This window comes from Belonocnema kinseyi, chromosome 5, assembly GCF_010883055.1.
Source record: "Belonocnema kinseyi isolate 2016_QV_RU_SX_M_011 chromosome 5, B_treatae_v1, whole genome shotgun sequence".
Lineage (NCBI taxonomy): Eukaryota > Metazoa > Arthropoda > Insecta > Hymenoptera > Cynipidae > Belonocnema > Belonocnema kinseyi.
In genome coordinates, this window is record NC_046661.1 from 34,954,707 (window position 1) to 34,968,128 (window position 13,422).

The following is a 13,422-nucleotide window of genomic DNA, read 5'->3' on the forward strand; positions in this document are numbered from 1 at the left end:
TCCCCACTCTGACGTCCCGCACCGCATCTACGTTTATAATATCTTTGATATAGCAGGTACGTGAGTGATATTTGACGTTTGAAAAGTCTCAAAATCGCTTTTAAATAACTGCAACGAAAATTGTAATCTGTATGATTATAAACATTGCAACGATGAATCTGAGATTCAAACGATGAGAGGGAAGAAGCGGCGAATTATTCTTATAAGCTGGGTGTTCAGCGACCTTCAAAAATGTTGTCTTTTTTGGCGTATCTCATTCCATTTACGAGAAACGTTCTGTTAATTCCAATTTTAAGCATTAAAAAAAAGGTTAGATATATGAAGTCATCGAAACCCGTAGATTCCGAATTATTATTATGTTTTAAGCTGTTAACTATGAAATTAAAAAAAATCTACTTCTAAATTTTAATCCGAAAGCTTAACAAAGGACCCTTGAGTGTCGGCTACTCTATTGCGATAGCCTCTTTGCTTGTTATTTATGATCGTATTCTTATTTCAATTTCGGAAAGGATATTTTAAAGCCCTCAGACCATTTAAACGAGCTTCCTGGAAAAATGCGAAAAAAGTGCGAAAAGTGTGGCAAGCAAGCCCATTATTTACATTTGTTGACATATGTCGCCTTCAAAAAAATGTTTAAAAATCCGGAAAAAATCACGGAAAATGATGTTCCAGGAGCAAAATTAGTGCACAAATCCGTGGAAGAGCGCAGTGTAAAAAGCTAAAACGATGGATAAAATATAGGAAACGATCTTCAAAAGGAAAAAAAAGTGATTCAGTAGAAAGGTTATTTGAGGTTGTGTTTGGCAGGTATTAATTATTTTCTTTCTTTGCTAACATTTGCTTACATATTAAATGAAGTATTATTATCGGGGTTTCGAACCTCCTAAATTTTTTGATAAAAATAAAATCTTTTTAATACTTTCACTTGAGAACGCAAAACTATTATATTTATGTATTTATAAGCAGTTTATATGAAAGAAGGAAAATTTGTTAGGACATTCCTTATACCAGGTAATCACTAACAAATGGCTTTTTATTGTCTAAACTCGAAAAAGAGAAGTAGAAAATATAATATTGTGTTATTTTATATTTGTATGAATATTAAATATTTTCTCAAACAAAGTTCTGAACTGCAAATCTTGTATAAAAGAAAATATTTATACCTGCCATACAAAACCTCAACTAACCTTTCCACTAAATCATGTTTTTTTCCTTTTAATGGTGGTTTTCTACATTTAGGACATCGTTTCAGCTGCTCAATACTGTGCTCTTCTACTGATTCGTGCACTAATTTTGATCCTGGAACATCATCTTCCGTGAGTTTCGCCGAATTTTTAAGCATTTTTTAGAAGATGACAGATGCCAACCGATGCAAATAATGGCCTTGGTCGCCGCACTCTTTGCACGTTTTACAATGTTTTTTTTTAATAGACTTAAAAATGTTCTACCTTAAAAATCTCTGTTATTTACACATTAATTTTTTGTTGTTGTTTTTATTAACAATATTTTCCATACATTTCGACACAAAACTGTTCGAAAAATACGGAAATGACGTAAAATTTCGGCACATGCGCACTGCCGACGTCTAGAATAATATTACCACATTACAAAACATTAATATAGATTTGAAAATGTTCCAAAGATTTCAAAATATTTAAAAAGATCTTGAACATTTTATAAAGGCGTGTTTATCAGAATTTAAATATTTCATAACAATTTCACAAAGATTTTTAAGCTTTTAAAAGATGTAAAGGGTTTCAAAGATTTTGAAAAGGTTACAGTTCACCAGATTTTAAATATTTTAAAACATTTGGAAGATTTGAAAAGGTTTCAAAACATTTCAGAAGATTTTTTTACTAATTATAGATTTCAAATAATTCAATGATTTCAACGAATAAAAAGATTTCGCAAACGAAGATTTAAGAAAAATTTCCCAAAGAAACCACGTCCCGAGAATTTTTGTGAACATATTCTAATATTGTGTTACATTGTTTTTAATTCGTAACTAATTATTTATTTTGAAATGCGCGGTGAATCCTGGGGAACATAACATTTGTCAGAATTTGGTTATAAGTATATTTTGCGCACGTCTTCTGAGTCTCGAAGCCTTTGACCAATCAGCGCAAGATCTTTAGCGCGGGAGATTTGGAAACCGAATTAGCATAATAGAGTTTATATAATTATATTCGCTATGACTACATAGTAAACGTCCTTACTGTATAAACTTAGTGTACAACAATAGACGGGTGCAAATGTTGTCAAGTACTAAGAGTAATTTACAAATTAATTTTTCCCGTGTATTCTTATACACGTTTCATTCGAAAATATTTTATTCTCTCCATTACATTTTAATTTTTCACATATATTCGTGTCTCCGTCTGAGAGTGAAGAAAACTTATTGCATTTGTATCTCATTGATAACATATTGTTACTGAACGTCAAAAATTTTTTGAAGGTGATAAAGAGGTCTATATCTGTGTGTGAATAAAATTTCATGAAAGATAAGTTTACTTTGAAAATTATAAAATATTTGAAGCTATTAATATTATGCATATAACAAACAATATATTTTCTTTTAAAAACTTGCTGAGTTTCAGTTAAGAGAAAAATGTATAACACGCGTATTTTCTAATTAACCGTTTATTTCCATAGAATTCCGCAAACTAACTTATATTTTTTAAACAAAATTTTCATAAACACAATTTATATACATTCTTGTCCATATTATGATAATTATTTATTTTAATTACTTGAATTGTTTTTAATGTCCATTTTGAATTCCACGCAAGCGCAGTAATACCAGGCGCCCAAATTAGGTATTTTCACTTCAACCATCAACTAACTTCACTTCGTTAAAAGCTGAGGGGAAAGCAATAGATCAAATGCATGGAACATAACTTTATTTCTGTCATATCGTTGTAATTTATAATAATTATAATAATTGTATTATTTAATTAAATAGAAATTAAAAAATAGAAACTATTTTTCAAGTACACTCATATATAAAAAATTATCTTTTATGAAGATATTAGTAAAATAAGGCAAGATTGAACTAAATCCCATGCATTTGATCCCTTGTTTTACCCTCAGCTATCTAAAGTGAAGTTAGCCTCTTGATTTGAGGTGAAAATACATAATTGGCAGCAGACGACGGAAACTAGAGAGTAGAAAAATGACATACTTTGAGAAATTCAGCTGCAAAGAATTGTGCGAGGAATTACTATCATTAGGCATCGTCGATGATGAAGTCATCGAAAAATTGAAAGGTAGTAATTTTTAATTGAATATTTATGAACAAAACCATTTAGTATTTTAAAAGTTTACCATCCCTTAAAGGGCCTTTGGGGTCATTGCGATTACGGATTATCCTGTTTTTTTTTCTGATTGTTTACGTTTATTTTACATTCTCATTAATGATAGTGTAAGGGCCGATTTCACCAACTCTGATTAAATCGTTAATGGTTGATTAACCTTATTCAATCACTATTTTGCGTTCCACCATTCTCTTTATCATGACTAGGGGAAGATAATCACGGGTTAACATAACCGCCTAATAATGGCTGGTTATGGAGGTTAATCGGTGATTAAAGTAACATAACCCCGAAATTGAAGTGCAAGTGCAGTGAGTGCAGTATACAGGAAGAAAATATGGCTCTGTTTTACAATGATATTTTATGCTCATCTGATGATGATAAAAAGCTTAACCACGTTCAGAGAAGGCCACGAATATTCAGACACAATTGCCACTTCTTTTCTATTACACTTGCCACTGAAAACACTCGTAACCTCAAACTTTGGGAATCTTATCATATGCTAATATGGCGCCGAGTGTTCATGAAGAATTTCGCTCTAATTAATCAGAGTCGCCGTTACAACAGAAAGACCTAGAAACTAGACCTTATTACGAACAAAGTATATGATTAGCTAACCAGAGGTTGAAAATGCTTGGTAGAACGCATCGCTGGTTAATGCTGATTTAATCATTGATTAAAAAATAATAATGATTATTTAATCATAGATTTAATCAGAGTTGGTGAAATTGGCCCTAATAATCGTTCAAAATTTCACTCTTTGGTTTTTAACGATCTTTAAGTTGATCTTTACGTTTCGGTACTCACAGAGTCCGAAAGTCATAACATTTTGGTGGCATCTAGCTGAATGCTCACCTGAATGTTGTAGGATTTGTTCAATCGCGTGAGCCATCGATACACTTTTTAAAGGTCTTCAAATGAAGGTTATGTTCATTGACCAGATATATCCCTAACCAAAATAAAAAAATGTTAAGCATTTTAAGATTTTAAAAATATATTTTTTTTAATTTCAGAAATGCTTGTCAACGTTTCGTATACGTGGGTGGAAGACTTGCAACATATATACTTTTATATAATTTTCAAAAATATTTGTTTGACAGATTAGTACATTTTATTAAAAGTTTTCTCTGTATGTCAAATATATTTAGAAACTGAGTTAAATTTTTCAATTAGACCAAAATGTAAAAAATTTAATTTTTTTAAATTTGAAACAACATTTTTTTACGCGTTTTAGATATTTCTTTCAAAGTTCTTGGTGCACGACAAAAGACTTGCAAATTATCCCAACGACATTTAAAATTTTTTGATAGATTAAGAAATATCAATTCAAAATTCTACTAGAAATAAAATATATTTTCTTGAAATTTTTTAATTAGACTAAAATTCAAAAAGTTAGACAATTTTCAAAAACATGGCATTTTTGTTTTTAAAAAATCCGTATGTTTAAAGCGTTATTTTTAGTGTATTTGAACCAGGTTTACCAATTATCTTGATGCAATTTTTCAATTGGACAGAAATTGAAAATGTTCTAGATTAATAAGTTCGTTTAGTCATTAATTTCACTATACTATGTATTAACCAGAAATATGTGCATTATTTAAATAATATTTTAGACATAAGTAACATTGTTTGATTCAGAATGACTTGAGTTTTCAAATATTTATTTTAATAAATGAATAAGCAATTATTTTATTATTATTTGATTATTTATTTCATTATTTGCACTTGCTAAGTAATTTCAAATTTTAAACAATTTCACATTTCAAAATAGTACCCAAATATATTTAGAACGTAACCTTTTCAAATTAACTGATTTCTTCAATACAATTATAACTGATCAATCAGTTTTATTAGTGCAGGTACATATAACTGACTCAATTAGTAATTTTCGTTTTACTAATCCAATCAATACAATTCTACTAATTGTCAGTGACTCAATTCTAGCTACAGAAATTAGCAGAATTTAACTGACAATCAGTTATATTTTACTAATTCAAATTTAGAGAGATTATAACGGATTTTTTCTCATATCCACCACATCGGAACTAATTCTGTAATTATTTAAATACAAATTTTGTCCGTGTATTGGGTTGAAAATTTATTTTGTTGTTGAAGATTTATTGTTAAAAAAAAGGATAATTTTTTTCTTCGAAGAAAGTTTTAAAATGCACAAAAATCTGACATTCTTTGTTACTACCCTTTAACTGAAACTGTAACTCTTATTATTTTAAAGAAGAACTATTTTTATTAGACGATTCCCCAGTGCATCCTTTTCGGTCGGTTTAAATCACACGCTTTTTTTCATGGGAGGTGTATTTCAAGACTTCTTTTCCATTGTTCCATTTTCATTTGAGGTGCACCTCCCTTGCAGAAATTTTCCCATCTTTCCCCATTTGAAGTTGGGTTCTGACGGGGCCTCTCAAAATATCTAGTATGGAAAAAACTAATGGGTGTCCTGTCAGGTTCTATAGTGAAGAATTCCATGCTACGTATAGGTATGGCAAATTATCTGTATTTAATGGGGCCTAAAATATAATATTTAGGTTTTGGAAGGTTTCAGTATGCAAAAATAATACTTTCATGAGTATTTAAACTCGTTATTCTCGAAAACTTGATTTAGGGCACTAATTAATATTTTCTTCGTTAAAGTTAAAGAACTTATGTCAAGTACAGCTGGCCAGTGTTTTTTTTAAGAAAAAAAATCTAAGGTCCATCTTTATGAAAAATCCTAAATGTTAAGAAAAAATTACATTTTATGTTTAGGTTTCAATGTTTATAAAAAATCAATATTCCTTCATTGTAAAAAGTTGTAAATTAGTCTACAATGGAAAAACGAAATATTATACGAAGAAACATTTCAGTTGATTCAATTTATTTACTTAAAAATGATTTTATTTATATTCATTTTAACATTACGTAAATTTTACATTAAAATAATGTCGTGTAATAATAAATATTAAATTAGAAACAGAGAGTTCAAAATTTGGTGTTTTAACTTTTATAAGCTGTAGCTTATGCAGATGGCTTTTTCATCGAGTTTGAACTTGTCGGTTTAGCGCAGTGGTTAAGACTTCCGATTGTTAGGCGATTTAGATATAAATATGTAGGTTCGATACCCGGTAGCATTAGAAGTTTTATTTGTCATATAATGATTAAAAATGTAATATATGTATTCACTATAAACAGGACCATTATTACTTAAAGTAAAAATACTCGCAATTAATTAATATTTATTTTTTAAATACCGTTTTTTTCACATAGAGTATAGCAGAAGTGGGTGTTAAAATTGACCAAAATGTTTAAATGAAATTTCAATTTTTGAAATTATAAATGATATTCGGATCGTATACATTCTTATGGTGATGAACAGATAAAAGTACTGGCTGCCAGTTGCGTAACAGTACCCTGTAGGACAGCGATTCCCAAACTTTTTTTTGCAGTTTTCAGGGAGGGGCAGGGCCGCCACCCTACCATTTTTTTTCCTCTACTAGAACCCAAGGGGGACACTTGACTGTCGGTCATGCGGGAGGTTGCATGCTTCAGGCAAGAGAATTAGAACCGGTTGAGAAAAATTAAAATGTGTTAAAATGTTAATAAATTAAATTTTAATTAGTTGAATCAATTTCCTAATCTGATTTAAACAAATGAAAAGAAAGTTGATGAAAATCGGTTAATATCGTCAATGCCAGTTGACAGTTCTTGTAATTATGCATATACTTAAAGATATGCTTAATTACTCGAAATGTTAACCGATTTTCATCAACTTTTTTTGTTCATTTTCTTAAAATCACATCAGGCAAATGATTCAGATAATTAGAATTGAATTGATCCATGTCTTTAAGATTTTAGTTATTGAAACAGCCTTAAATCTCATGGCAATGTAAGGGTCCTCATAGCGGGGGGGCTGCCGAGGAGCTGGGCCCGGGCAGGCTTCCCCCCTAGGGGGCTGCCCGGCCCGGGGTGGCTTCCCCCAATTGCGGTCGGGCCGCCGACCGTCGGCACTAGTTTGGGAATCGCTGCTGTAGGACAGCGATTCCCAAACTTTTTATGCACTTTCTGGGGAGCGGCAGGGGCCCCACCCTCAAATTTTTTCACAATACTGGAACCCAAGTGAGACACTGGACTCTAGTCGTTCGTGCTCGGTTGCTTGCTTCGCTGACCTTTTCGTTGTTAGAGAATTAGAGCTGGTTGAGAAAAATGAAAAGTTGGTTAAATATTAATAAATAGAATTTTAATAAGTTCCGTTATATTTGTTAGATTATCAAATAAACGTTTAAAAAAGCTTCATATAAGTCCATGACCTGAAAACGTGCAAACTTCAAGCCCCTGTATATTGACAACCGGTGAAGTGATTAATATAGTTCCAACACGGCTATAATGTAGCCAAGTTCCAATCCGATTAAAAAAACAACAATAATTTTAGAAGGGTTTACTTGACGTATTTTCCCCCATACATTTATAAAAAAAAAATGTTTACCTTACATTCATACCAACTTAACTTGACCTCAACTAAAACTTACTATACTACGAAACTGTGACCCGTCGCTTTGCTATGTTGATTTCTTTCTTATTTTTGTGATAAAAAAATTTTTCAATTAAAGATATTTTCGGTACATTTTTTAGAAGCTGCACCTGAGAATAAGTACTGCCCACTTAAATCTTAAAAAAATATCAGGATGCTAATCGGAAGGAGAGTATGCAAGTCATACTCTACGTTAATGGTAAACGTGTGTGAAATTTGATCAACCTTGAGCTTCTTTCTTATATTTGTATGGGATGTTTGCTACTATATCAATTGTTTGTCTAATTTTTTAACATTTAGCCAGTTATTCTAAAGATTTAAATTAAAAAATTCTATACAATAAGACAACCAAATCAACAAATATTTTAAAGAACCGTGTATAGTAATAAAAGTTCATAATATGTACACGGTTTTTAAAAATATTTGTTGAGTTGACTGTCTTATAGTATAGATGTGTTTTATCTAAAGCTTCAGAGTAACTGCCGAAAAAATTATGGCATTTACGATAATTATAAAGGTCCACCATATTGGATTCATGGTTTTTTATTTTTTCCATCGGATTCGTTATCACGAGCTCAAAAACCCTGTTAGAGCAATTTTGAAAAAATCGAAAGTTTATTTAGCAAAGTCGATCGTCATATTAAATCCGCATTTTGTTTTTTCTTAATTTTTTAATTCAGATTCGTAATTAGCGATCTTGAAAATGCCGTTATACCAATTTTGAAAAGAATCGGCAGTTTATTGAACATACTCGTCCGCCATATTGGACCCGCCATTTTGTTTTTGAAATTTTTGATATCAGATTCGTAATTAACGACCTTGAAACCCCCTTTATAGAAATTTTTAAGAAAATCCAAAATGTATTTAGCATACTCGTCCGCCATATTGGACCCGCCATTTTGTTTTACAAATTTTTGACATCGGATTCATAATCAGCGACCCCAAAAACCCGTGAGTAACCGAATTTGGCCCATTTTATGAACATTTTCTAATTTTGGCCACCTATTTCCGATTTTTGACCACTGTGCACTGGTGCAATTCGAATGCGCCCTGGGACCAAACAGTTGACATCTACTAAGGAATACAATTTTACAACTGATAAAACTTGTAATTTTATAATAGCATGAAGATAAATCATATAAACATTCTGTAAACTTTAAAACGGATTAGGGATGCCCTCGGAGGTCTCTGAAGCCTTTTGGCTTATCTTCGAGTTATAAATCTCTCAGGCTCTTTCCGAATCAAATAATCTTGTCTCAAAACATAAATTTTTATCTTTCAATCGCAAATAATCCTTCTTAAGACATCAAATCTCTTATTCTTGTCCAAGCAAGATTCCAAAAGTGCACTAAGTATTCTTATAACATCTACCTCCCAAACAAAATTTAATTTTTAATATTTGAAACTAAAAATATAGATTTCTTCTTCCAAGAATATTTTCTTGAGACTAGACCAATTTTCATGGATCAAGAAAACGTTATATCGTCCGTATTGAGAGCAACATTTTCTTTATTCAATGGTAATTTCTTTTCTCTGCTATTTATTCTTAACAAACTTTTTCAACCAATTCTTATCGTCTTATGCATTAATAAAAAAAAAACATTTTCTTCTTGGGAATTAACAGCCCATTATTTCTATTAATGACTCCTTGCTATTTTAACTCTGATTCTTTAACGTAATTAATTGTAAAGGACGAATTAGCAATCTTTTTTCAGAAACTCGGATAACTAGCGCCTATCTTTGAATAATTATTAACAATTTTATAAACAAACTTGTCTTGCCTCTTTTAAACTTGCTAGTTAATTCCGAACGAAAAACGGAATTTTAGTTTACGAATGCATGATACGAGAAACAAGTGTTCATAACATTGTTAATAGATACAAAAATAGTTGATAATTATTTAAGTGTCTATAAAAACAGTTTGAAAGTTAGTTATTAACAGTTGATTAGTTTAAAAAGCTAAAGTTCAAATGTTGATAAATTGCCAAATAATTCATTTCTCAATCAGGTTTGTTTAAGCAATCATTAATTTTTATCGATTGATAGCAAGGAATCATTGTTACATAATGTGTTGTTAATTCTTCAAAGAAAAACGGAATATTTGTTTATAAATGCATAAGATGAAAGAAATTCGTTAATAAACGTAATTGTTATTAATAATAACAAACAATAACTATCATTTCTAAATAAATTTTTAATGGTTCCGTGGAAAAACATTATTTATAACATCATAAATGAAGCGGATGTGTATAATTTTTTATAAAATTTATTCATGAATAGAAAGGGAGAGAGCGGACTAGATAAGGTATGAACTTGGCTACAAATCGCGTGCATTAAATACTTACATTAAATTATGTACCAAGTAAATTAAATTGAATAAATGATCAAAAGTAATTATATACTTCAATTATATATTATATATGTATGTATATGTATATGTATATATATATATATATATGGTATATTACCGGCGAAAATTATCTACTTGTCTATTTGGTTGGGTTGAAAATACATGCTTCTTAAATGCAAAATCATAAGTGTAAACAATAATTCTCTTAATACCAAATTTGAAATCTTGAAAAACTGCCATAATTCTAATTTCAACTGTGAGGTTATGCAGAGTCCTTTGTCTCTTAAAAAGCCCTCACAAACATTTTTACGTTCATTAAGACATTACAAAACAAAAATGGCAAAAATACAACAAAATATTTGTTAAGACGAAACTCCGACAGAAATGATTCATACCGGCCTGATTTTTCATAGTTTGGCTAGTCCCGAGATAGTACGAAGGAGATAAGGGTACACTCGAAACGGCTTCTATACCGGAACTGCAAGGTATACATATTAAATAAATATTTTTTTCAATTAAATGATGTAGAATAATTCTTTTATAATTTTCGGAAAATACCAGAGGGGTTTATCTTGTTTTTGTTAACATTTACTTGAATTTAATAAAAATTGCATGCTTCGTTCATGAAGAGATTAACATAAATTGAAGAGAAAAAATCCTAGAATATTGACGAACTACTAAATTAATAATGAACCTTTTTAACTTGAAAGTACGAAAATAGAGAATCAGGTATGAAGTCTTTTCGTTCTGTATGGATATACATAGAGTTTAAGGTTGAACTTTTCTTCAATGGTCATTTTAAAAAAAAATTTTAACTCCTAAATCCTTGCCAAATTTAAATATATACGCCCCTAAATTAACACTGTTATAGAATATCTCAGAGATTTGAAAGTGATTCGAAATTATTATTTTATTTTTGTTTGAACGATTTTATTATATTCTAACACGAAAATCAACTTGAACTTGGCACTAATCGTCATTTTCTTATATCCATATTTTAGAAGAGTTAAATTTGTCAAGCATAATGCTGAATGAAATATTGCATTCTCAAAAAAAATTTCAATTTTACATTGTTAATGTTTACTTTTGCATCTATAGACATACATATACATGAACGCATAAATAGCAATATTATGGTCCGAGTACTTCATTAAAAAAAAAAGAGTTTAGGGACCCTAAAATTTTGGACCTTCGATTTCTATGGATGCATTCATTTATGTTGTTATAAATTACAAAAATGCCAAATTTAAAACATTTAAGGTAGGTAGTATCGTTTTAAACCCAACTATGACCAAGTGTAAACTCAGTATCATCACTTTTTCAAATCAATCTTTTCATGACTCAATCCATTTTCCCGATATCTCAGGAATGGTTTTTTTCTTCTAAATTTAAAATCCGATTTTTTAAAGTATTGTTGGTCTCTTCAAAGCAATAGTGATTTTGTGAGTTAGGCTAGTATTATTCTACACCCTACAATTGAGATTTTAAAAAATATTTAAAAGAGAAAAAATATTAAAATCGAGTGATTCTACTTCGGCTCACTTCACAAAAAGTAACAACTCACCTTGAAGATTGATGGTTGACGGAAAAATAGCTGTTGCATGCCGATGTACTTCCTGGGACCTAGCTGCCATCACAGAGCAGGTGGTGGCATGGGCACCGTGATGCGCATGGGCATGAGAATGAGGCCCATGATGGGGCCCTAAAGGCGCCCCACCTCCGGTCCCTGCGCCTCCAGAATTACTCGGGTACCCAGCCCGTGTCGCTGTGTATCGATAAGCCGCTTGGCTCATTTGCGAACAGGAACTTAAATCGCCGTACCCACATTGCATCTCACTTGCCGCTAAGGCGCAACTGGACGCCTCAAATCCAGCCGCAGCCGCAGCCGCCGCCTGATTTAAATACGAGTAGTCCATTTTCACTTGCGGGAAACGTTACGTCTCTCCGCCGCCAGGTGATCGTTTGGGCAACTAAACTCGCAAAATCCACTGCATAAAGGAACCAGAATTCAGTCGCAACTTTGCTCCTAGATTCTGTGACTTCGAAGTCTAAACTAAACGTACAGATTTTTAAGCAAACGAAACCGACTTAAAAGAAATCTAATCCGATTAAAGAATCTCTTATCCGATTTAACAACCTCTTCTTAAACTTTTCCCCGATTTTAACACGCAGATGGTGAGGGCGCGCGCGCGCGCTGCGCGGGCTAGTGATTGTAGTGAAAATCAAGTAGCGGTCGCACCAAAAGAAGCGGAACCGTAGCGCCGTGGTAGCAACGGAGGTTCGAGATAAGGGTTCCTCGGTAGACACTCCACCTCTCCAACGGGAGCTAGGAGTTTATGAAGTAATCAGATCAGCGATATCAAATTATTGCGATTATCTGTGATAGGAAAGTTTTTCGTCCCGCTTAAGAGCGCCCGAGACGACCGACTGGTAGGTCTCCTCAAAATCAAATGATAAGCTTAATTCAATAACTGATGGAGGGTGCGCAGAGGCGTGGCATACAGAAGAGAGATGGCTCCGGATCTGGAACAGGGTTCATCCTATTGGCCCAGCCTCGACAACTCCCGACGACTGCCAGCCATAAAGACTCCTCCCATCCCGAATCCCTCAACCCTTTCCGAGATCACCCGACAATTGCGGACACCCCCACGACCATCATGTTAAACGAATGCTAGCCGATGATCCCTAATGTTTCGAATGTGTCTTGTGCAAAAACGGAAAAGTTTCTCGAAGAAAACTGATTTTCACTATTATATTTCCATCATCAATGAGGAGGCATTAGTTTTATATAAGATATTTGACCCACTCGATTTTCAACAAATCTTCATGTCATGGCCCCCACAAAGAGGTGGCTGGCTTGGCTGAAGTTAGGGGACCCGGGACCGCGAATTACCAGTTACTTTTTTTACGATATGAATTCTGAACTTAATAATAATTAGTTTAAAATTGAGAAAAATTTCTTTAACAATTTTGTAATTTTCCTTGAATAAGCATGCACAATTGACGCTTATTAGAGTAATAAAAAAGTATGGAGAGGGAGAGGCCCGCAAAATTTTGTAGCCAAGGGGCCCTCGTCGGGATGTGGGGCTATGCTTCATGTTTTGAGACATACTCTGAGTGCAATTTTTTTTTTGTGATTGCAGTCGTGATTTTCGTCGTCTGTGAACACGATAACTTTTGCAAAAACTAGCGGATCTGATTTTGGTTTGACACGCGTTTTTAAGGGCGAAGAGAAAAAT

The 13,422-nt window shown here is 32.3% G+C and overlaps 1 protein-coding gene across 1 annotated transcript in view; it reads right to left on the reverse strand.

Moving 5' to 3' along the window:
• The window catches only part of LOC117173604, a 99,812-nt gene extending 87,713 nt beyond the window's left edge, over nt 1–12,099 (reverse strand). The window contains exon 1 of the mRNA XM_033362244.1: nt 11,748–12,099. Coding sequence (XP_033218135.1) covers nt 11,748–12,099 — 352 coding nt within the window. The remainder of the gene's footprint in view (nt 1–11,747) is intronic.
• Between the last annotated feature and the right edge of the window lie 1,323 nt (nt 12,100–13,422).